A 19,615-nucleotide genomic window follows, 5' to 3' on the forward strand; every position below is an offset into this window, starting at 1 on the left:
TGAAAAACTTTACAGCAGGTGTAATATTTTTCCTACCCAAAAATCCATCGTAGGATATGTGAGGAACATTTACAAGTCGTCGCTATTACATAAAACTTTAACGTTTCCCTCTACAAATTGTCCAGTGTTTTTTCGTGAATTTTTATTTTTTTAACATCATTGTCATGCACAGAGCAACCAACTACTGATAACGTTTAATTACTAGAGTGTAAATAAACAAGAGGAAAGACTCGACTGAGCGTAGCAGCAGGGAAAATTATCAAAGCAGCAAAACGTTCGAGTTGATTCGAATATCAATTATAACCAACGGTACTAATTCCTTCGAATAATGTTCAAATCAATGCTCGAAGGAAAAATCAACGATGATAAATGGTGAGGAAAAAAGAAACTTATTATGATTAACGAATGAATGAATGAGTGAATCGTTTTCACGTCGATGTTTTTCGCATTCTCCTAACCGACGACGATTATAATTGACAAGTAATTATTCGGGCTAATTAATTCCGTTCGTTCATCGAGACGGAAAACACGTGCAGGTATTTTACACGCGTCAAACACAAACGGCGAGAATACTTTCGAGGAAAATGAGAAATAAAACACGTTGGAAAATATAACATGTTGTTACTTTTCTGCGGATCTAAACCAAGGCGGAATTATCCGGCGTAATATTAGCTGCATTTACATAGCGACGGTAAAACACAGAGAGTACATATTTCGCAAGGAGAATTTGAAATAATAAAATTAGATCGATTCGCCGATTCTTTTGTCGGTAAAAACGTAAGTTTGTTTTCAGGAAAACACGCCTGTGAAAAAAGTAAGTCGTTTTTCTCGCGATCCGTAACCGCATTACCGATAAACGATTGCAAAAATTCCCCGTCGACGAAGATACGGTAGATAGGCGAAAAACGTGTGAATAATTCTCTCATATCAGAGTGCAACTGATTGCTGGCTAGCAACAACTTTGAGAAGGCGGCACAATGCAGCAACAGCAGCAGAAATGAAGAAATGGGGCTGAAGTTAGTAACGTTATTGAAATGACTTAATCTTCGGAATAATCGTTATTTCACAATTGCAGGTATGTCTGAAATGCGGTAAATTATAATAAGGCAAAACTTGTTCACATTTTAAAGATTCAACTTACTGCAGTCGGTATAAACTTGCAAAATATTAATCACCCCCCGCCCAAATATTTTGCTACGTTAACGTTACTAACTTCAGCCTCCTCGTACGAAGATGACGCTGAAGTTAGTAGCGTTATCGTAATGATATACTTTTCGTAAAAACCGTAATTTCACAATTTCACAAATTCCTGAAATGCGGTAAATCGTAACAAAGCAAGACTTGTTCACATTTTCAAGATTCAACTTACTCGTTTCCAAAGTCACTATAACCTTGTAAAATAGTAATTTTTCCAGCCAATGTTTCGTTACGCGAACGTTACCAACTTCAGCCTCGTACGAGAGAAGGAAAGGAATCGGTTGCGTACATAATACGGTGTAAAATCCCCGCACAGCGATGTGGGTGGGTGCGTAAGAATATTTGAAGGTTAGGTTGGGTTTAACTATAGATTTCTCGGCGATAGATCGCAGATTCGATTGGTTGCTTGTAGTGATATCAGTATCGTACTCACCGAGTCTTAGCTCGCCAAAATTTCCACAACCGATTTTCTTCCCGACTCGAAAATTCGGTCCAACCATCAAAACTCCGGAGGATGATGTCACGCTGTGCCGGGATGCGTGCATGTTGGCCCGGGCGGCAGCGTTTCCGCTACCCCTCGACGTCCTCTTGGCAGCTTCTTGATCCCGGTCACGTTCACCACCCCGGGTTATTTCTTTGTTGGCCCGAGGGTCGCGGCTCTCGCGTTTTTCCATATTTCGATAATCGACGATAAAACGCGTGGTTAAAAATAAAACCGTCTAGCGGATTTCACCTCGTCGATGTCAGTTTTTGTTTTCTTTTTTTTTTTTTTTCTTTTATCTCGAGTGTAATACGTGCATATGTATGCGTATGTGTGTATGTATATACGTATGTATGTACACAGGTGTATATACCTATATCGATAAATCACACCTGTATTCACCACTGATTCGTAAACATCGCACAAAACGAGATCGTTGATGTCGTTCGTCGTCGCACTTTCTCCTTCTCCTTATTTTCTTCTTTCGTTTTTTTTTTTTTCTTCTTCTTCTTCTTCTTCTTCTCCTTTACGAAAACCAGCACAGAATTTCGTTGACGATAGAAGTGTAACGATAGCGGTAGTGTTGGTGGTTCTGCTGGTTGTTGTTGTTGTTGTTGTGGTGGTGGTGGTGGTGGTGATGACGATAAAGATGACGTTGATGATGGTGAGAAAAAAAGAAAACGAAAATAAAGGTAAGAAAAAAAAATGAATAACCTCAGACGTGAAACACATACACGATTCACGCGCGCACACACCGTGGTCAGAATACACCGATGACCGATCGCCGTCACACTCCTCGTCGTCGACGACGAAGCAGCGGCGGCAGCGGCGGGGTGACGGCGGGGTGGGATTGGGCCAGGGGGGTGGGAGGACGGGCGGGGGAGGGGGCAAGGGGATAACTATCCGTCGGGTGTCGTTAACGAATTTAAAAACTCAGCAGAGGCACGGCCACGGGGAAAGTTAATGGCCGCTCGTGTGACACAGGTAGGTTGGTTTCTAACCGTCTACCTACTCCCGGCCCCGACTGCTGCCGACCATAACGCTGGCACACTATTTCTCACTTGTTTGACTTGCCTCGCTTGTCACTGACCGTTTCAATCCCCATGCTGTAAGCACGGTCGTATATTCGCTAACGCTATCCTATCGCTCGCACTGCACCGCGTCGAACTCGACGAATCCTCCCCGGCACACTGCACTTTATTAGTCACATCCACGACGAACATAACGCATGGGCATGTCCTCCTCACCGCACAGAGGACAATGCGCCAACACCTCCATTACAAAACGTTACTCACTGGCTCCTCTCGGGCACCTCTCGCTCGCGGGGAGATCTCTCCGAAATATCCGACTACGTTTCTTTTTCTTGCTTTTATTTTACTTTTTCTTTTTCTCGTTTCTTTTTTATATATATACTCTATCCATATATATGTATAAACTTTATTTATTTATTAATTTATTTATTGATTCGGATGGTTGGTTGTTTTTCTCCGAAACGTAAGGATATTCTCCGTCGTTTTCATCACCGCCAAACTTCGATACCAAAACCCTTTATGTTACATCTAACGGATACGTTTTTGGTAGTTTGCCCCCCCCTCTCTGCTATTCTTTTCAAACACCTCGCGTATATTTATGTACGTACGTATGTACCTACAACGTTTTCTCCGCCGCTTTCGTCACACCGTACGTACATACATGCATACATACGTCGACGATAAACCCGCGTTACGTCACTTATCCTCACTCCCGGTTACTTTTAAAACACCCGACGAACTAGGCACGTATCAAATCTCTTGTTCTGTGTCAATTAAAAAATTAGCCTCGTAGGTAGGTGTACCATGATAATATTTTCGCCAACGGGGTGCGGGTCCGATGGACTGGCCGATGGTTACGTTCGCGACAATTCCCAGCAGTTCGCAGGCCCGCTGTTCTCAGCGCAGCGGCTTCTCTCACGGAGTGCCGATTGGCGGAGGGGGCGAATGGCCTGAAGCCCCTGCTGCTATGCTAGTGTTGTCTGCGCGCGCATCGCGGTTCCGTTTCCGCCGAGTTTAATATCGCTCCCCGCCCCCTTTATGCCTTGTTTTTCCGGTGTATATTTGAGGAATAATGGCGATAACGAGGCGCCGGATACCCGCCCCAAATAAATACACGGTTATTATATCCCTGTATCGAAATCCCTCGTTTTATTTTATACGTAATTTGTTTAATCGAATATTTTCATTTCAAAGAACTACGTAGTCCGCTCAGTATCCATAGCAACCGGAACGCAAAGCTCTGCTATGTTTTCGTTCCTGATCTACAACTTGTATTTGAAGATTTTTATTTACTTTTTTTTATCCATTTATATAGTGGTTTAAAGTTATGGAAGAATTGACTGGTCCCAATGTACAGGTTGTACTTGGTATTAAAGAAGGTATCTATTTTTATTATACGTCAGCTGTTGATACATAACCTCAATTCCGATACCTCGGCATGTACTGTTTACAACCAAACATCTTTTGAATGCGGGTCCACTTTTCACGATGTTAACATCACTGTTTGCTTCCGTTCGAAAAACTTGATTAATCGTTTTCGTTTTCTCTCTCTGGCTGAAAACCATTTCGCTATAATTTAAACCTGTAGTTCGGTTAGTACTTTGATAGGTAGAATGAAATTTAATTTATAAATCAAACGAAATACTTTGTGAACATGAAATTTAAAAATGCTACAAATAAACATCGTTGAAACAAAGAGATGTATGCTTTTCTTCCAGGTTTGATTATTTTACTGAATTTTTATATACTTTACCGTTCACCTGACAGAAGTTTAAAAATAGCCAGAACTTTATTCTAGATTCAAGTTCATTGACAACTTTGTTTAGAACAACTGATAGAAAAAAATGTAGAAGTATTTTGTTAAAGTATGCCAAAAAAGATTCTCTCTGACTAGACCTCTAAATTTGAAAGTTAGATTTACTAAGATGTTTCACCGCAAAACATCATTTTCTGCTATTATAATGAATGATCAATTTTCAAATAAGTGCTGGAAAGAAAATCCAAACCACCAGGTGAATTTTGAAAATGTCTTTGGAGTAAACCCTGCGATTACCATATGTAATTATTTTACACAAATATACCTCCTTTTGAATGACACTATTGTCTAGATCTTTTCATAATTTCAATGAATTTATCGCAAGCAATCCATGGATCAATTATTTCAATTATAAGCCAGAAAACAGTCACCACTCTTATTTTCGGCAAATAATTCAAGGGAATGGATTCAGCCAGCTTGAAAATCCAACAGTTATTGTTGCGACGCTGAACGGACACTCGTTGGAAACTGACCTTGTAGATCCTGACCTACATCCGCAATACGCGACCGATTTAGTATGGGATGCGGACAAGAGCGGAGTGCGAAAGTATAAAGACAAATAAGTTGTGAAGTGTGAACTAACACTTGCATTAGCGATTCCCATATTTTGCCATTTACACTTTTAAGAAAAATAAATTTATTCACAGAATGAGAGTGGACCATGTTCCATTGAAACTAGAATGTTTTGCAGTCGACGACAGCGGATTACGAGAAAAAATTGGATACATTTTACTCCCTCTGAGATCGGCGCAAATAATACCTCGGGACAAAAGCACAAAGGTTAAAGTTAGTTGGCACAAGCTTCTCGGAGTCAAATCAGAGCTGAGAGTATCTGTTCCGGAAATACTTCTTAGTCTAACCATAGAAGATAGGGAAATGGTCTCGGGCCAAAGTTACAGCAACATTCAGGTAATCCTGTGGAATGTAGAAGGTGATATAATTCATAATTTACAATTTTAAATTGTAACAATTACAACAAAGAAAACTTTATAACTGTCTACCATAGAATCGATAGTTACTAACGAGACTTACAAACTTTCTTGTATATCTTACTTCACAAAATTTCTTCTTAAACAGTGAACATTATCGCCTCCGCCATTGCATTACTCTCTTATTGCAAATATACTTTGTTTTGATTGTAAAATTTTCCCAGCAAAAGGCAGAACTAGAAATGGAATCTACCCTGTCAACTGTAAGTGCAACACCTAGGCTACTACATGAAGAACGCTTGATACAACTGGGTCCAGATTCAACATCTCGAGATCTCTTTCTTTTGAGTATCACAGCTGGAAAAGCTGACCATTTAGAATACCTCGTTCAAAGGGGCGTTAACGATCTCAGAGAAAATTTCAGCTTCTGGTATCAAATATTGAACAATGATATACAACTAAAATCGTTCAAAAAACTGCCTGACAAATCTCATACTCTAAATGAAAAAATAGTAATTCGAATACGCAGTTGTCTCAATGTATTGAAGCACTATTTTCAAGAGAATCCCTACCTGCTTGTGAAACTTCAGTATGGCAACACTCTTGTTGGGCAATGCAAAGTGGACCTTCGTTCCCTAGTTCCAAGTGAAAATATCACAGATTATTCTAACAATTCCGGTGATACTAGTATGGCCTTAGACCAGAAGTGTTATCTAGCAATGGACAATGTCACAGAATCTATTCGTGAGTATTGAAAAGTATCTTCTGACAATTTCATTACTCTTTTACTCAATCATTTAATAAATGTATGTACTATTGCGGATAGCGAAAGGAAAACCGCCGTCTGTAGAAATTCAATTACGACTTCAATATGTTGGATACAAGAGCGTGAATTCAAAGAGTCATATCAAGTCTCAAGATCCGAGTTCAAATGTAGGTGCCGAAAATTATGATGTCGCATCTTACTTGGCTGGTAATAGTTGGGTTCAACATGCTGATTTGGATATCAAGGATAGCCATCATTATCGTAATTCAGTGAGATTTCATTTGATTATATCGAATCCAACACTTCGGAGTGTTAATTGTGATTGAATATAATTCTGAATCTCAGAATCCACTTGAATGATTTCAGGTTGATAAAACAAAATCAGAAATTGAAGCACACAGAAATCCTGGAGGTGATTTTGGGAAATGCATTAGTCTTAATCAACCGGTTGGGCATTTCAAAAATCCAAACAAACATTCATCGAGTTGTGAAGTTATCAAAGAACAAGCAGCTGATGTGATCTTTTCTCACTCTGCGGATGCAATATTGCACTCAGCCTCTAATAAAGAATGTTCAAGAAGCATCAAAGCATACCACTGCTACTGCTTGAGCATTTTATTAGAAAGTATAAAATTTTCACAAGAATTGGCGACAGAGAATATTAATTTTTGGTAATAAGAGATATGAATATAATGAAAAATATTTTTCAACCTCACACAGACGTTTCTAAATTGCTTAAATTTGTGACTGACATAGATGTGTCGTAAGAAAAAGACGGGTAAAATTTGTAGAGGTGCAAGGTGGAATTTACATATTGAAAATTGTAATTTTTGAAATAATATTTACCATGTCTATAGTTTTCATCACCCAAAGACACAACTTGTGTCGATTTTGCAACGAAAAATTCCTGGACTGTCAACAAAAAAATTGTCTCTGCAAGATATTCAATGCAAATTACACTTCGTATCATCCGCAGATGAGATAGGAAAGCTTTTAATATCGTTTCCACCTAGAGTCAGTATTTGCAATGCTGAAGATAACGTTGAAGTTTGCTTGGCTCAAGCTGTTCTTGACGTTACACAGTTATTCAACAAAAGTAAGGTGAGGAGTTTCCTTCTGGTTTTTTGCAACAATAATCACCATACGTTAATCTAAAGTATCTATAACGTTGAAAAATGTTCTCCAGCACGATTTCATTAATTGTTTAGCCACAGTGTAAACTCGGAGTGCCACTACTTGGCTCAGACGAAAAAGAAATTGGAATTTTGGATGTAAAAATGAGTTTAGAAGATTGTGGCCCTTACCACCGAACAAAAAGAGGAAAAACTGGTAATTTTTATATTATGCGTCGTAGAAAAACCTCTCCTACGACAAATTATCCTCACTTTTCTCACTTTCAATATCAACACTCCCAAGATTTGTTGTTTAAGCACATAAGCAGATTATAAATCAATGTTATATAGTCAATATATAAAATCTAATTAATTGAATTCCGATGTAACAGACGAAGACCTGGGTCCTCCAATATTAGACGACAGTTTGGCATATAAAATTGTTGAAGAATTGGAAACTTGGAAGGAGAGACAGCAGGAAATATTTCGAGTTGAGGTATAATTACCAGTACACACTGTTTGAGAGTTGTAGTTTTTCATCACGACAAAATTTTCATTTAAAAGTAACATTCAACATAAGATGTTTCGATAAATAAACTAATTATTTCAGTTGAAACGAAAAGAAGAACGACATTTGAATTTGTTGAGTGACGAGTGGCAAAAACGCAGACAGGTGTTGGAAACTAAATTAGCTTGTAGTGTGGAACAATGCAAAATGTTAGCTAATAGTTTGAATAATGCTACCGAAGATTTACGAATTAGAAGACTTAAGAGTTTGGAAAAAGAGGCTAGGCTAATCAAAGCTAATGAAGATTTACAATGGAGATATGATCACAAGCTACAGGAGCTGCGGGAAGCTTCGCAGCGCTTACAGGATGATCTCAATCATAAGGTAGATTAAATCAATGACGATTTTTTCAAAGTTATAAACTCAGCTGAAAGAATTGGTAAAATTTTTTCAAGCATCCCATTTTGAAATTCCTCTTTTACATCGAATACTCGTTTGAAATCTTATTTTCATTTAGTTATCCATCTTAGAAGAACAAAAAAACGTGCTCGAAGCGAAAGTGGAACCATTACAATTAGAAAACGATAAATTGAAAAACATCGTCAGTCAGCTAACAGAGGAACTGGAAGTTTATCAGAAGGGATCACTGACGCAAGATCAAACAGCTTTGTTGCTACAAGAGCTTAAAGGAATGGAAGAAAAATTGAATAACACTCAGAAGAGTAAATCCTTCTTTAAAGAGCAATGGGGCAAAGCTGTGAGAGAGATTCACAGAATGAAAATGGATCATCAGCAAGCGGTAGAAGTTCATATCAAAAATAGCAAGGAAGAGTTGAAAAATATTGAGTAAGATATCCAATGATATTTCGTGTAATTTTTCGTTCAATGACTTAATCAAGCTCTTCATCAACCATCTCAGTTCGAAAAAATATTAATTTTTAATTGACATGTGTTTTGATAATGTCCAATATTTTGGTATTTACATTATTTACTTTACTTCACAGCTTGGAAGACGTTCTATGCACAGACTCGAAAGAATTATTGAATGACCAAATACTACTTGGTGAGATACAACAGGAAATCAATGTAATCAAACCTAAACCTGCCTTCATGCAGATGAATATGGATGACCAAGCGTTTATACGACCTTCAAACTTATATTCTAAGTCTAGCCATAGCATGGCTAGATCAGAAATGTCAGCCAGATCTGAAGAAATCGATGAAAAATTGAAAAATTTAATTGAAGAACGCGACTCTCTCTTGAAAACGGGTAGCTATTCAATAGACGATACGGTTATTATGAAACTCAACAACGAAATTAGATCTCTTTTAATTACGAGCTGAAATTATTTTTTCTAAACTAATTTAAAAAGACTGAATGACAATCAACATTTGATACAAAAATGTACAAAACAATCCAAAATAAGAATAAGTTATGTGAAATAGACGTTGAAAATTAAAAGTGTTGCGATATTAGAAGAAAAAACACTTTTATCAATGTTGTACTTGATGTAATGAATGCGCGAATAGAGGCTAAACTATCACACAGAGTATGTAAACATTTTGATATTACAAATATAAGTTATTCATATGTAAATACGAGATTCAATCTTGAATATAATTTAAAATCCCAATGCAGATGCTTTCTGGTTTAAGTAGCATGGACAAGTTGCATTGCTCCTTTGTTAAGGGATTCGACAGTTCTATAATACCTACTTATCGTTGATACCCTGTGTCACAGTGAAAAGAGTTTAATACAAGTACATCTTTCATTGTTTTGTCTGATGTGCTTGACAATAGATAATAACTAACGCATAGGTAATGTGAAATGTAAAACTGAGCATATGACATGTATTCCCAAAGAAAGAGAAGCTAAGATGCTAGTTCATTTTATACAGATTTTAAGCTAAATAAAACAGTACCAAATAATCACATCTACCTATTTATCATCCTTCATTATCATTGGTAGCTTATTTTACTGTATCAGTCTTCAACGCTGGAAATTCCATTGGAAATTGGATCAGTTACCTAATCCTAAATTTTCACGATGCTAGAATGTACTGAATACTCTCAATCTTGAAATTTTTATATTTTGTAAAAGTAGGGTAAAACATCCAACGGAGCTGGATAGTTCTTCAACCACAATGGTCCAGTATAAATATCATCCGTGACAGCATCTTTCCAGGAACCTTTTGGAAGATATATGTCACGTTGTACCACATCTTCTTCAACCACTGGTGCAACAAGGATTTCCTCACCAAGTAAAAATTCTGAAATACAAAGTCACAGAAGTGCTCCAAACATGTCTGTTATTTAATATGCAAGTGAAGAATAGCAAAAATATAGTAGATGATAGGAAAATAAAAGTGCTGAGATAACTTTTTTAACTTTATCTTACCATCTTTAATTCTGTGAGCTACCCTATTTGTTGGATCTACCCACCAAATTGGTGGATTCAGTGGTGCTCCGGTATCTACTGCTTTCTTCATGAGACGTATAATAGTCGGTGTTATTTCTGCATGCAGATCCGTATATTTTTTACTTACTGTGACTGTCTACAATATATTCAGTTATAAAATGTCTGACAAAAAGTGTTCCTGTATAACAAAATAGCTTGAAGGGATACCTCATCATCAAAGTCCCACGGTGCGAAGGAGTATTGCAGCGACGGCATAAAAACATTGGTCTGTAACCATCTGATAAACATTTCCTTTGAAGGATACTCTGTACCATTGAGGAAACCATTAAGATATCCATTACCTCCAATCATATCAGGAAGAACATGAACGTATCCATTAATATTCATTTGTAAAAGAGTTGTGATTAATGTCGGAAGTCCATTGTTCCAAGTCCATGTTGTATCCTTGTCAATCATTCTTATGAAAATTGGCAAGTCTTGAGTCCTCCAACCAACACGTGCTTCAATCATGTCATTAAAATTTTGGGCAAGTGATCTGACGTAACTGCTGATAAAACTACCAGGTGATAATTCAGCATCGCCTGATATACCGGGTGTCTGAGGCAACCATGAAATCTCACCGGCGTCGAACTTGAAACTATCTACACCGCTGGTGAGTTGAAGATATTTTAGCCGCTGGACCCACCACTCCACAGCTGTGGGATTAGTGAAGTCAATTGCAGCTGCTTGCTGTCCCTGCCACCAAGCCATCCGCACTTCACCATAGACATTTTTCACAAAATATCCATTATTCAAAGCTTCAATATAAGCAGGTTCACACTCTTCGTTTATGAAAGGATGAATCCATAAAGTCAGTCTGAAACCTTTGGTCTTAAGACCATCTGTGAGAGATTTAATGTTGGGAAATTTTGTTGTATCAAAAATAGCAGAGCCATAACAAGTTTCCCAGTTATCGTCAATTTCTAACTGGCTATTGTTGAATCCATACTGAAGAATCTCATCTGCAAATTCATTTACTATTTCTGCACTCACATTTGCTTTATATCGTGCCCAAGTTGACCATATTGGGTGCATAATCATTCTCTCGTCGGGGTGACCAGTTGGTTTTCCTAAATGATCATGGATTGCATTTTCGTGAGCTGATCTCGGATCACCAAAAACACCAATTTCATAATTCAATATTACGGATTCGCGATGTCTATAAGGTGCTTTGTTTTTTGCTACTAAACAGAGATTTTTATCCTTGTAATTATTTTGGTCAATGAATAGCGGAGCTGCATCTTCAACGAATATATAAATCCCTTTGCTCGACAACCAGTATCTTTCGGCCAATGCCATATTAACCGGGTGAGTCGGTAGATAAGGTTCTTCTTCGTAGCGCATATGTTGAACTGGCCAGTACTGGTAACGCAGTTGTGGACCTCCGAACCATTGTGTTCCATCGGTAAGTTCATAACAATCGATGATTGCTGTTTCACTATCGCTTACAGTGCGAGAAATTGTAATAATTTCACTATCAGAGCTCAATTTTATTTCTGTTTTCATGTCATCACCCTGTACTACGCATATAACTTCAGAACCACAATCACCAAAAACTAACAGTGCCCTTGAATATGCCGCTGAATGAGTACGAAGCACATTGTACACATTAGTTCCATCTGAAAAGTAAATGGTTTCATCAAAACTAAACTAACTTCATAAAACAAACTACAAATGAATCAAAGCTGCTGTGAACACTTAACAATTGGCATCAGAGTTTTAATTATTCTCGTCTTTAATAGACCTACCATATTTTCTGATATTCAATCCAATGTGATGATTGTCAATAATTACATCAACTCTCGCATTTTTGGTAGCTCTTGTCATTTGATTATCTGGGACCCTCTGACAGCACAAAAGAGTGGAAACCAACACAAATATGAGTTCAGCTAAACAATTCGTTACAATGAAAATGTTATGAATTGCAAAGTACTAAAGTTACACTTATTTGACATGTCACGTACCTTGTAAAAGAAGCTTCATCTTTCTCATATTCAAAATAACAGTGCATGTGCTCAGCCAGCCAGCAAAGCTTATATAGCTCCGAAGAGATAAGTTTTACTGTTTTTCACTCGGGATTCAGATATACTATCAAGAGTTTTTACTTATTTCTCACATTGTCAATACAATACGTAGAAATAAATCGGCACCCCTGAATGTTGTCATATCTCAAATGTCAGCCTAAATACGATAATTGGTTACAGCAAATGAATTCGTGCATGAGAGTTCAAGCTGGTTCAAAGCCATTGGCAGCAACAGTAATTTTGGAATACATTTGCACAGTAAAATCCTTTCAACTTTTGTGATATACAAATTGAAGAACTGGCTTACAAACCAAAATGTGTCTGATTCTGCAAGCAAGAATTTCTAGCCAAAATGAAACTTAATTCTAAGATATAAATTTTGAATAATAATACAGATTTCGATAAGTCCAATCACTATTTTATTATACAAAATAACATGTTACAGATTTTCATAGCTCAACAGAGGTAATCTTTTTTGGATTGAGTGTCAATACTGCGAACCAAGCCCTTGCCTAATACATAGAAGTCCTCCAACATCGCAGAAACATTCAATACCAACTTGCCATCATCATTAACTTTTCGACAGTTGACATTGGACACCTTGAACTCCTTTGGCTCTAAGGCACTGGGTTTTATGAGAACTCCTATTACGTGACCACCAAACGTGTCGTGAAAAAACAGTGCATATTCTTCATAGTTTTCCTGGTAAACAGATTATGAAGCATCGATAAGAATGACCATTCATTAATGTGGAAAATGTGATGATAACTTGAAACATATCAATGAGACAATAAGATAACACGAAACATGGAGATAAACAGGTAGAAATCAGAATGTTATTTGCTCGGGAAGTGCACAACAATGATAATAGTGAAATACCTGAACTGATTAATTTAATACCAGCAATTTATCCGGTTCAACAATATGCGCCCATCGTCGTATTTGACTGAGCATGATAAGAATCGAAATATAATAATTATGTGAAACAGTATCATGATGCATTACTTTATCCTAGAAACTTGACATATTGAGTAACTCGCAAAGGAACCATTGAATCATTGGAACGTTGAACCATTAACGGCAAATAGTGTTTGTTTACCATGCAATATTAGAAAAATGACAAAGATAAAATGTTAAAGATAAGATGTTTGCTGTTATCGAGCTTGACAACTGACCATATAAGAAAAATAACATGCATGTTACGTGCTTCAACAAAAATGAGTGTATCTATATTTGATAAATGTCCAAGGACATTTATTGATGTTACAAAGAGGTTCGACATGCCTCAACATTCTGTATGTTTGTATATTTGTGGTGCTATAGAAAGAACATGGAAATATTGCTAAGCTAACTCAGTACTAAGTACATATTTTCTGCACAGTTGAAAAGCAGAGAAGAATTAATGGTTTATCAATTGTAAAAACTTACTCTGAGTTCTTGCAGATATATTTGAACAGGATTAAAGTCAACTACAGGAATTTTGGCCATAGAATGTGATTTGTGTGGATGCCATTCTACCATAGGGTGATCATCGTTCAAGTTAATATCCTGTAATCTTCTGGGATTTAAAAAAGGTCTCAGATTGATAAGAAAATCATATTCAGTCATTGGAGCTTTAAATATAAGCCTGTGATTCAAGATGTCACCATCGTAGATTTGTTTCTCTATGATTTTCAAGGATGCACGAGCAAGTGTCGTTATACGTTTGAGAATAACTAAAGATGGCTTCTTTCTTGTCCATAACGAATTTTTTTTATCATATGGAGTTGATATGAAAAGTGATGGAAGCATGCTTCGATTGGTATTAAAATAACTCTCAATTTCTACAATTTCTTGTCCTGAAAATAATAATAACAAACATTATGAGGATACGAACCCAAGCAGAAGTTTCAGAGAAGTTGAATAAAGTGATAAAATTATTCTTACTAGTCATTTCGTTGTTAAAGTTAACGATGATAGGTTCAGTGTTCCAATAACTTTTAACAAGCAGTTCTAAGAATCTTAGAAATGCCACCTGAGGTGTTTGCGTCGGAGAGTAAGGCTCTGGTGCCAAATACATCGCAGCAAAAAGTAGTTCAACAATAACATCTGGTATATGCGAATCATCAAGAAGATGTGCTCGCAGCCAGCGTTTTGCAAGGCAACAAGCAGGACCAAAAGACGGTACTTGGGAATGGAGCCTGTGGAAAATTTGATACATCAGTACATATTTGGAAAATATCATAATCAGCGAATGTTCAATACTGCAAAATAAATATGTTTAACATGCTTAAGTCTTTGTTCATTGTCACTACGGTTTAAGATGATTAACTTCTATTTGAGCTCACTTAAGGTTTACAGTAACTGGAAACATACCCATGAAGAGCACTCGTCAATTTCGGCAAGTGGAATAATTTCTTTTCTAGTTCAATCGACTCTTCGTTATCCCTGTACCTTATTACACCATCATCTCCAATTTGCTGCTTGAGTAGCACAATTTCTTTCTGATGTGCTACGGTAAGTCGAAAAACGAAACCGCCCTAAAAATTTTTACACATTTAAAACTAAACTTTGAAACAAATAAGTTCATCTGCACATGGTAAAGATTTCCATTATTTAATGGAAAAAAAAATACATTGAAGTATCGTACCTTCATCACATCAATATAATTTAATCCACCCTGTGCTTTTAAATTATACTGTTTTCGCAAGCCTGCTGCAATCTGTATGTGAAAGGCAGCTTTAATTTTTCTTATAGCTTCGAGGTCTTCTGGCCACTTTCCACTCAGGGATAAATGTATAACTGCCTCGATAGGTAGAACGTATCTAGGTGCCATACCTAAATTCTTTTCCCTCAGTAACAGGCAATTTTTACCTTCCTTTGTTATTTTCGTACCACTACGGTATATGGTTGCTAATGGGGGAAAAACCTCGGTATACCTAAACACTGCGCTACAACCCTGAACTCCAGTCACAGTCAGTGGAAGATCAGATAATGATGTAAGCTCTTTTTCTAATTCATTAAAAATATTTAGCATTTGGATCGTCGCCTCTTCTCCAGTACCATATGCGAAATTGGTAACTTTTATCTGAATATGAAATTTAATGTAAATAAATTGGTAAAACAAAGAAACAAATTTGAATTTTTCAAATAAACAACTTCATTACATCCGTTAACTATCGATTAAACAATGGTTACAAGTGTTAGAGCAATCAATGGTAATTACCTTTTTCAATTTTAATAATTCTTCCATTTGGTCTGAGATGTATAAAAATTTGTCTTGAGCAATGGAAAACTTGTTCTCCAATAAATAAATAATGATTCTCTTGCATAAAGATCTCTTTTCCGCCAAGGTTTTGCCCTCTCCCCAAACAATTGCTTCACAGATAGAACCGTCTTGAAATCGGCGGAGCTCTGATTTTTTTCCCCAAAATTTTCTGAACTCTTCAGCCTATATTTGCAAATGTTGAGTATTAAGAGTGATCACACTTAAATAACACATTTCTGTTTATTACCTCTGGTAAATTTGCCTGAGGTCCTTTATCGACAATGCTAAAGCAGAATTCTGGATTAAGCTCGAATCCAATGTAAATTTTCCTTAAACCCTTTGGGGCTGGATCAGTAATTTCCCATTCTTCAGATTCTCCGAGAATGACTCCGATTTGGGATACTCTTTTGTTCATGCCACGCTGAAAGGTGGAGACAAGCAGTTTTACCGCTTGAGCCCAGGTGTTGGAATCATAATCCAGCCTTGCTGCTCTAGGTGACAATTTTTCTACCAATTGTAATATGGCGTTTGTATCATGAAAACTGAAAAATTTGTTATTTATTTCAATATAGGTTGTTGTTTGGTAGCAGTAACAATGATTAATAAAGGATTGAAAAAATAATTGAGTGATAAAAATTCATTTCAAATAATGCCAGTAATTCATAGTGTTAAGTTGTCATCAAAACAACGATTAGGATAGCAATTCTCTTCTAGTTAGCAATTACCAATTGTGTTTACCATATAGTGTGATCAAACCCTCTATGAAATGGCACCGCTGTCATAAACAAAGTTTGAAAGCTATTGATTTGCACATTATCCAGACATTTGACGGCAAGTTCTGCCTGTCTTTTTATCCACTCGAAAGTTGTCCTGTTCATATTTGCCACCAAATTATGATATCCCGATGTATCGATAAAAACGCAATCATAGTGATTGCGATACTCGGATACAGATGGTTCGCTGTTATCATTTTGACATAAAGTTATGCCAGATTCACACCAATTACTTAGTGCTGGTGAAAAAAAAGGAGGAAAATTTATATTAGGCACTATATGTTAGTAGTAACAATAATCTGAGCAATACTTTCAGCAACAATTTATTTGAATGATATTTATTATTTTGATAAATACATTACCTAAAGAATTCCAAACATTTCTGATCACTTGATAGCTGCTCATAATGTTGTTGATTTGCCTGATTTTCATCAGATGAATAACGTACATTGTTAATACATGTCCAGTAAACGAACCATAGCCTCTACCTAATTGTCGTTGATGAAGCCATATTTTCAATAATAATATTCCATCCCTCAAAGCTGGGTATTCCGATATAGTTTTAATAATACGAGAATTATTTTGAGACATCGTTAAGTCGTGCAGAACAGAACTATTGTAATGTGGTGTCGGAATCGCAGAATCTAGAAAATGTATGAAGAAGGTCTCGGCATGATACATATTCTAATATTCAATTATTTTCAATCATAGGACATGAAATAAAATTGTTGATGTGCAGTTCAATCATTTGTTAAACAATATCTATTCCATTTAACACGTGCAATCCTGTGCAAAGGAACAATCAATTTTGAAAACTGACTTGTTTATCATCTTTGCTAATAATGTTTCGAGTTGATCCAAACCGGTCTCTTTTCCAAATTTTGAATCACTGTAACTTGATCATTTTATTTCGTGACTGCTGTCAAAATCCCAACACGTATTTGCCATAGAGCTAATAAATGACGTTACATTTAGAGATATTCTGAGATAGTTCTGGTATGCGATGAAGAAGAATCTCAATTAATATAATTAATCCAATAAGATTGACATTGCCTACCATCTTCGGGATGATCTTCACCAAAATACCAGCCAGTTCTGACGCTGTTTTTTTCTGGTAAAAATCTATTAAGTTTGAAAGACCCTTCTTGAGCGACTACATGGAGATGTACAGTGACACGTTTGCTCAATTTTCCAGTAGGAACGATCTTCAAAATTGGCTTGTAAGTGTCACCCAGGTTAGTAAATTTTTTGCTCTCCACAAGGTCCTCACCAATGTTTGCGGCAATATATGATAGATATATGGCACGTTTACGGAAATATCTATGATTCTGGTAATCGTGTTTCTGGAAGAGTTTTGCTGGCATTTCGACAGCCACGTCGACGGTAAAGTTTGGACCAATACAGCAATCTATTGCATAGGATCCAACAACACTAATTTTGGATGGTTTAAGGAATTTGTAAAATCCTTTTGTGCTTTTTGACACGCAGTCAACTGGAACCTCAATGTTTAGACTCCTCAGAGACTTTTTGTCAGACAGCTGTAAATAAACATGTATTATTCATTTACCATTTAATGAAAACTACCAACATAATAATAAATAGTCAACGTTTTATATTAATAAATTTATGTACCTTAAATTCACTTGTTTCTTCGATTTGATTGATGCACTGTTGAAAATCTTCGAACCAAGCACTGAATAACTTTTTGTATTTATCTTTAACTTTAACTTGTTGCAGCATTTCTTCTATTTGTAATCTGAACAGATTTGAATGAAACAAATTTTCTGTTTCTCTTAGTTGGTTTAATTCTTCAACCGTGGGTGGCTTATAAAGCTCCTTATCGATTTTCCCTTTCTTCTTTGGCGCCGTAACATCGTGATCATCAGTTATCTTTCTTTTATTCACTTTCGTTAAATTCTTTGGCTCGCTGATATCAATTTCTGACTCAGATTCATCGGTGCCATTTTCAATCAAAGAGTCATAATCATTATCGTCTGGCTCAGAAAAATCGACTTCATGAGCCTCAAGATTTTCATTTATTTTATTCGATCTAGATGAACTTTTTGCTATACTGATTTCAGTTTCGGAATCAGATTCCTCATCTGTCCCATTTTCTATCATCGAGTCAAACTCGATATCGTCGGGCTTTGAATTCCGATTCATATTTAATATTTCCTAAACAATAATCATTAATACAATTTAAATTTATCATAAGTATTAACTCATGGAGATAAATTGATGCACTCTGACAGCAAGTCGCTGATTAAACTGAGTTTTCTGAATTGGGAGATACAACAGGAACGCGTAACTGCGAAATTCGCAAAAAATAACTAATCCTCTACAACAAACAAAATAGAGTGTACAAATGACACGAAAACAATAATTGTTCACAAGCTGGAGTAAACATTGACATTGAGGTTAGGTTGACATATCCTGTCTGTATTAAAATGTAAAGGCATAAACTGTGGTCACCTGTAACTTTTGGGTTCAAATTTTCTGCACTCGTCTTCAAGGGTTTCCTTGATTGACAATCCGATGGTTAAGTCTTCTTATAAATTAAATTTCGGTGAAACATCGCTCGTAGCCGTAAAAACACGTGGTAACTTCAACTACGGTAGTGAGCACGATGGGTCGATTCACGCGTGAACATCTGATTCGCATGTGTGCGCTCGTACTATGCTAGGAATTGAGCGGGCAACCATAAACTTTATTTATTAATTGTGAGACATTCATTTTCAATCGCATGCACGTAAGATGGAATTGTTTGACTATGCATTTTAATGTATTAAAAAACAGGCCGTGTACCGACATAGGTCGCCGTTTGCTCTCGTTTGTATATTATCGTGGTTTGCTGCTGGCGTTCCTCATTCCCCGCATCAACGCCGGTCACAGGTTGACTTGAGGCATCGAGTATGAGCGGGAATCGAGAAGGAAAAAAAAGGGGGAAGAGAAAAAAAAAGAATTTAAAAAGAGAACGGATATGGCTTTTAAACGCCATGTTTTTTAAAGCACATAAATATTTATCTCCAATCGAATTCAACTTCTCGCTAAAAATCTCAATTCGAAAGAATACCATCCTTAGTTATGTAGCGATTGAAATGGTTATTGGTATCGAATTTGAGGCGGCGGTGAGCGAGGAACCTCGCGACTTCTGCTTTAGACTAAAAAAAAGGTCCATTGAGATGGAACATAATGTCTTGAGAAGAGCCGCGTTCAAATAAAGGTGTTTTTTTTAGAAGGAATCAAGGAATGCGCGTCGCAGCGACATCTACA

General features: G+C 36.7%; 4 protein-coding genes across 26 annotated transcripts in view; 1 reads left to right on the forward strand and 3 right to left on the reverse strand.

Moving 5' to 3' along the window:
- Window positions 1–3,633, reverse strand: part of gish (casein kinase I gish) — a 55,910-nt gene extending 52,277 nt beyond the window's left edge. For all 18 annotated transcript variants that reach the window (XM_046630919.2, XM_046630920.2, XM_046630922.2 and 15 more), the window contains exon 1: window positions 1,631–3,633. In XM_046630919.2, coding sequence (XP_046486875.1) covers window positions 1,631–1,871 — 241 coding nt within the window. In that variant the 5' untranslated portion in view covers window positions 1,872–3,633. The remainder of the gene's footprint in view (window positions 1–1,630) is intronic.
- Window positions 2,599–9,300, forward strand: rha. Of its 3 annotated transcripts, XM_046630873.2 has the most exons (13): window positions 3,663–3,826; window positions 4,025–4,088; window positions 4,925–5,072; window positions 5,173–5,434; window positions 5,679–6,198; window positions 6,281–6,489; window positions 6,587–6,891; window positions 7,078–7,321; window positions 7,429–7,549; window positions 7,725–7,828; window positions 7,943–8,224; window positions 8,358–8,686; window positions 8,845–9,300. In XM_046630873.2, the coding sequence occupies exons 1-13, from the start codon at window positions 3,782–3,784 to the stop codon at window positions 9,182–9,184; spliced, it is 2,973 nt and encodes a 990-aa protein (XP_046486829.1). In that variant the 5' UTR covers window positions 3,663–3,781; the 3' UTR covers window positions 9,185–9,300. The 3 variants fall into 3 exon arrangements, with proteins under 3 accessions (XP_046486830.1, XP_046486831.1, XP_046486829.1); XM_046630874.2 differs by lacking the exons at window positions 3,663–3,826; window positions 4,025–4,088 and adding an exon at window positions 2,599–2,662; XM_046630875.2 differs by lacking the exons at window positions 3,663–3,826; window positions 4,025–4,088; window positions 4,925–5,072 and adding an exon at window positions 2,607–2,662.
- On the reverse strand, window positions 7,929–12,308 carry LOC124221160 (target of brain insulin). 3 transcript variants are annotated; one of them, XM_046630898.2, is made up of 5 exons: window positions 12,263–12,297; window positions 12,047–12,143; window positions 10,467–11,917; window positions 10,239–10,395; window positions 7,929–10,110 (listed from the first exon to the last, which is right to left on the reverse strand). In XM_046630898.2, exons 2-5 carry the CDS (start codon window positions 12,123–12,125, stop codon window positions 9,926–9,928), a joined length of 1,872 nt encoding a protein of 623 aa, XP_046486854.1. In that variant the 5' UTR covers window positions 12,126–12,143; window positions 12,263–12,297; the 3' UTR covers window positions 7,929–9,925. The 3 variants fall into 3 exon arrangements, with proteins under 3 accessions (XP_046486854.1, XP_046486852.1, XP_046486855.1); XM_046630896.2 differs by having other exon boundaries at window positions 12,047–12,187; XM_046630899.2 differs by lacking the exon at window positions 12,047–12,143 and having other exon boundaries at window positions 12,263–12,308.
- Window positions 12,309–12,718: 410 nt separating this feature from the next.
- On the reverse strand, window positions 12,719–19,219 carry Mat89Ba (nucleolar protein 6 Mat89Ba). Of its 2 annotated transcripts, XM_046631660.2 has the most exons (13): window positions 19,148–19,217; window positions 18,815–19,021; window positions 17,975–18,517; window positions 17,400–17,880; window positions 16,705–16,986; window positions 16,308–16,581; window positions 15,817–16,111; window positions 15,528–15,752; window positions 14,952–15,389; window positions 14,678–14,841; window positions 14,249–14,502; window positions 13,751–14,160; window positions 12,719–13,024 (listed from the first exon to the last, which is right to left on the reverse strand). In XM_046631660.2, the coding sequence occupies exons 3-13, from the start codon at window positions 18,503–18,505 to the stop codon at window positions 12,779–12,781; spliced, it is 3,600 nt and encodes a 1,199-aa protein (XP_046487616.1). In that variant the 5' UTR covers window positions 18,506–18,517; window positions 18,815–19,021; window positions 19,148–19,217; the 3' UTR covers window positions 12,719–12,778. The 2 variants fall into 2 exon arrangements, with proteins under 2 accessions (XP_046487616.1, XP_046487615.1); XM_046631659.2 differs by having other exon boundaries at window positions 18,815–19,219.
- Between the last annotated feature and the right edge of the window lie 396 nt (window positions 19,220–19,615).

The sequence above is a fragment of the Neodiprion pinetum genome, chromosome 6 (assembly GCF_021155775.2).
Source record: "Neodiprion pinetum isolate iyNeoPine1 chromosome 6, iyNeoPine1.2, whole genome shotgun sequence".
Lineage (NCBI taxonomy): Eukaryota > Metazoa > Arthropoda > Insecta > Hymenoptera > Diprionidae > Neodiprion > Neodiprion pinetum.

What these genes read in the sequence shown, in the direction of transcription:
- rha (XM_046630873.2), top strand. Translation starts at nt 3,782, where the DNA reads ATGGCGATAACGAGGCGCCGGATACCCGCCCCAAATAAATACACG. An exon ending in AAAGTTACAGCAACATTCAG is followed by an intron (nt 5,435 to 5,678) that starts GTAATCCTGTGG and finishes AAATTTTCCCAG; the next exon opens with CAAAAGGCAGAACTAGAAAT. An exon ending in CAATGTCACAGAATCTATTC is followed by an intron (nt 6,199 to 6,280) that starts GTGAGTATTGAA and finishes TATTGCGGATAG; the next exon opens with CGAAAGGAAAACCGCCGTCT.
- LOC124221160 (XM_046630896.2), bottom strand. Translation starts at nt 12,290, where the DNA reads ATGAGAAAGATGAAGCTTCTTTTACAAG. An exon ending in GATGAAGCTTCTTTTACAAG is followed by an intron (nt 12,188 to 12,262) that starts GTACGTGACATG and finishes CGAATTGTTTAG; the next exon opens with CTGAACTCATATTTGTGTTG. An exon ending in AGCTCACAGAATTAAAGATG is followed by an intron (nt 10,111 to 10,238) that starts GTAAGATAAAGT and finishes TTTGTATTTCAG; the next exon opens with AATTTTTACTTGGTGAGGAA.
- Mat89Ba (XM_046631659.2), bottom strand. Translation starts at nt 18,505, where the DNA reads ATGAATCGGAATTCAAAGCCCGACGATATCGAGTTTGACTCGATGATA. An exon ending in AATTATTAAAATTGAAAAAG is followed by an intron (nt 15,390 to 15,527) that starts GTAATTACCATT and finishes TTTCATATTCAG; the next exon opens with ATAAAAGTTACCAATTTCGC. An exon ending in TTGACGAGTGCTCTTCATGG is followed by an intron (nt 14,503 to 14,677) that starts GTATGTTTCCAG and finishes AATTTTCCACAG; the next exon opens with GCTCCATTCCCAAGTACCGT.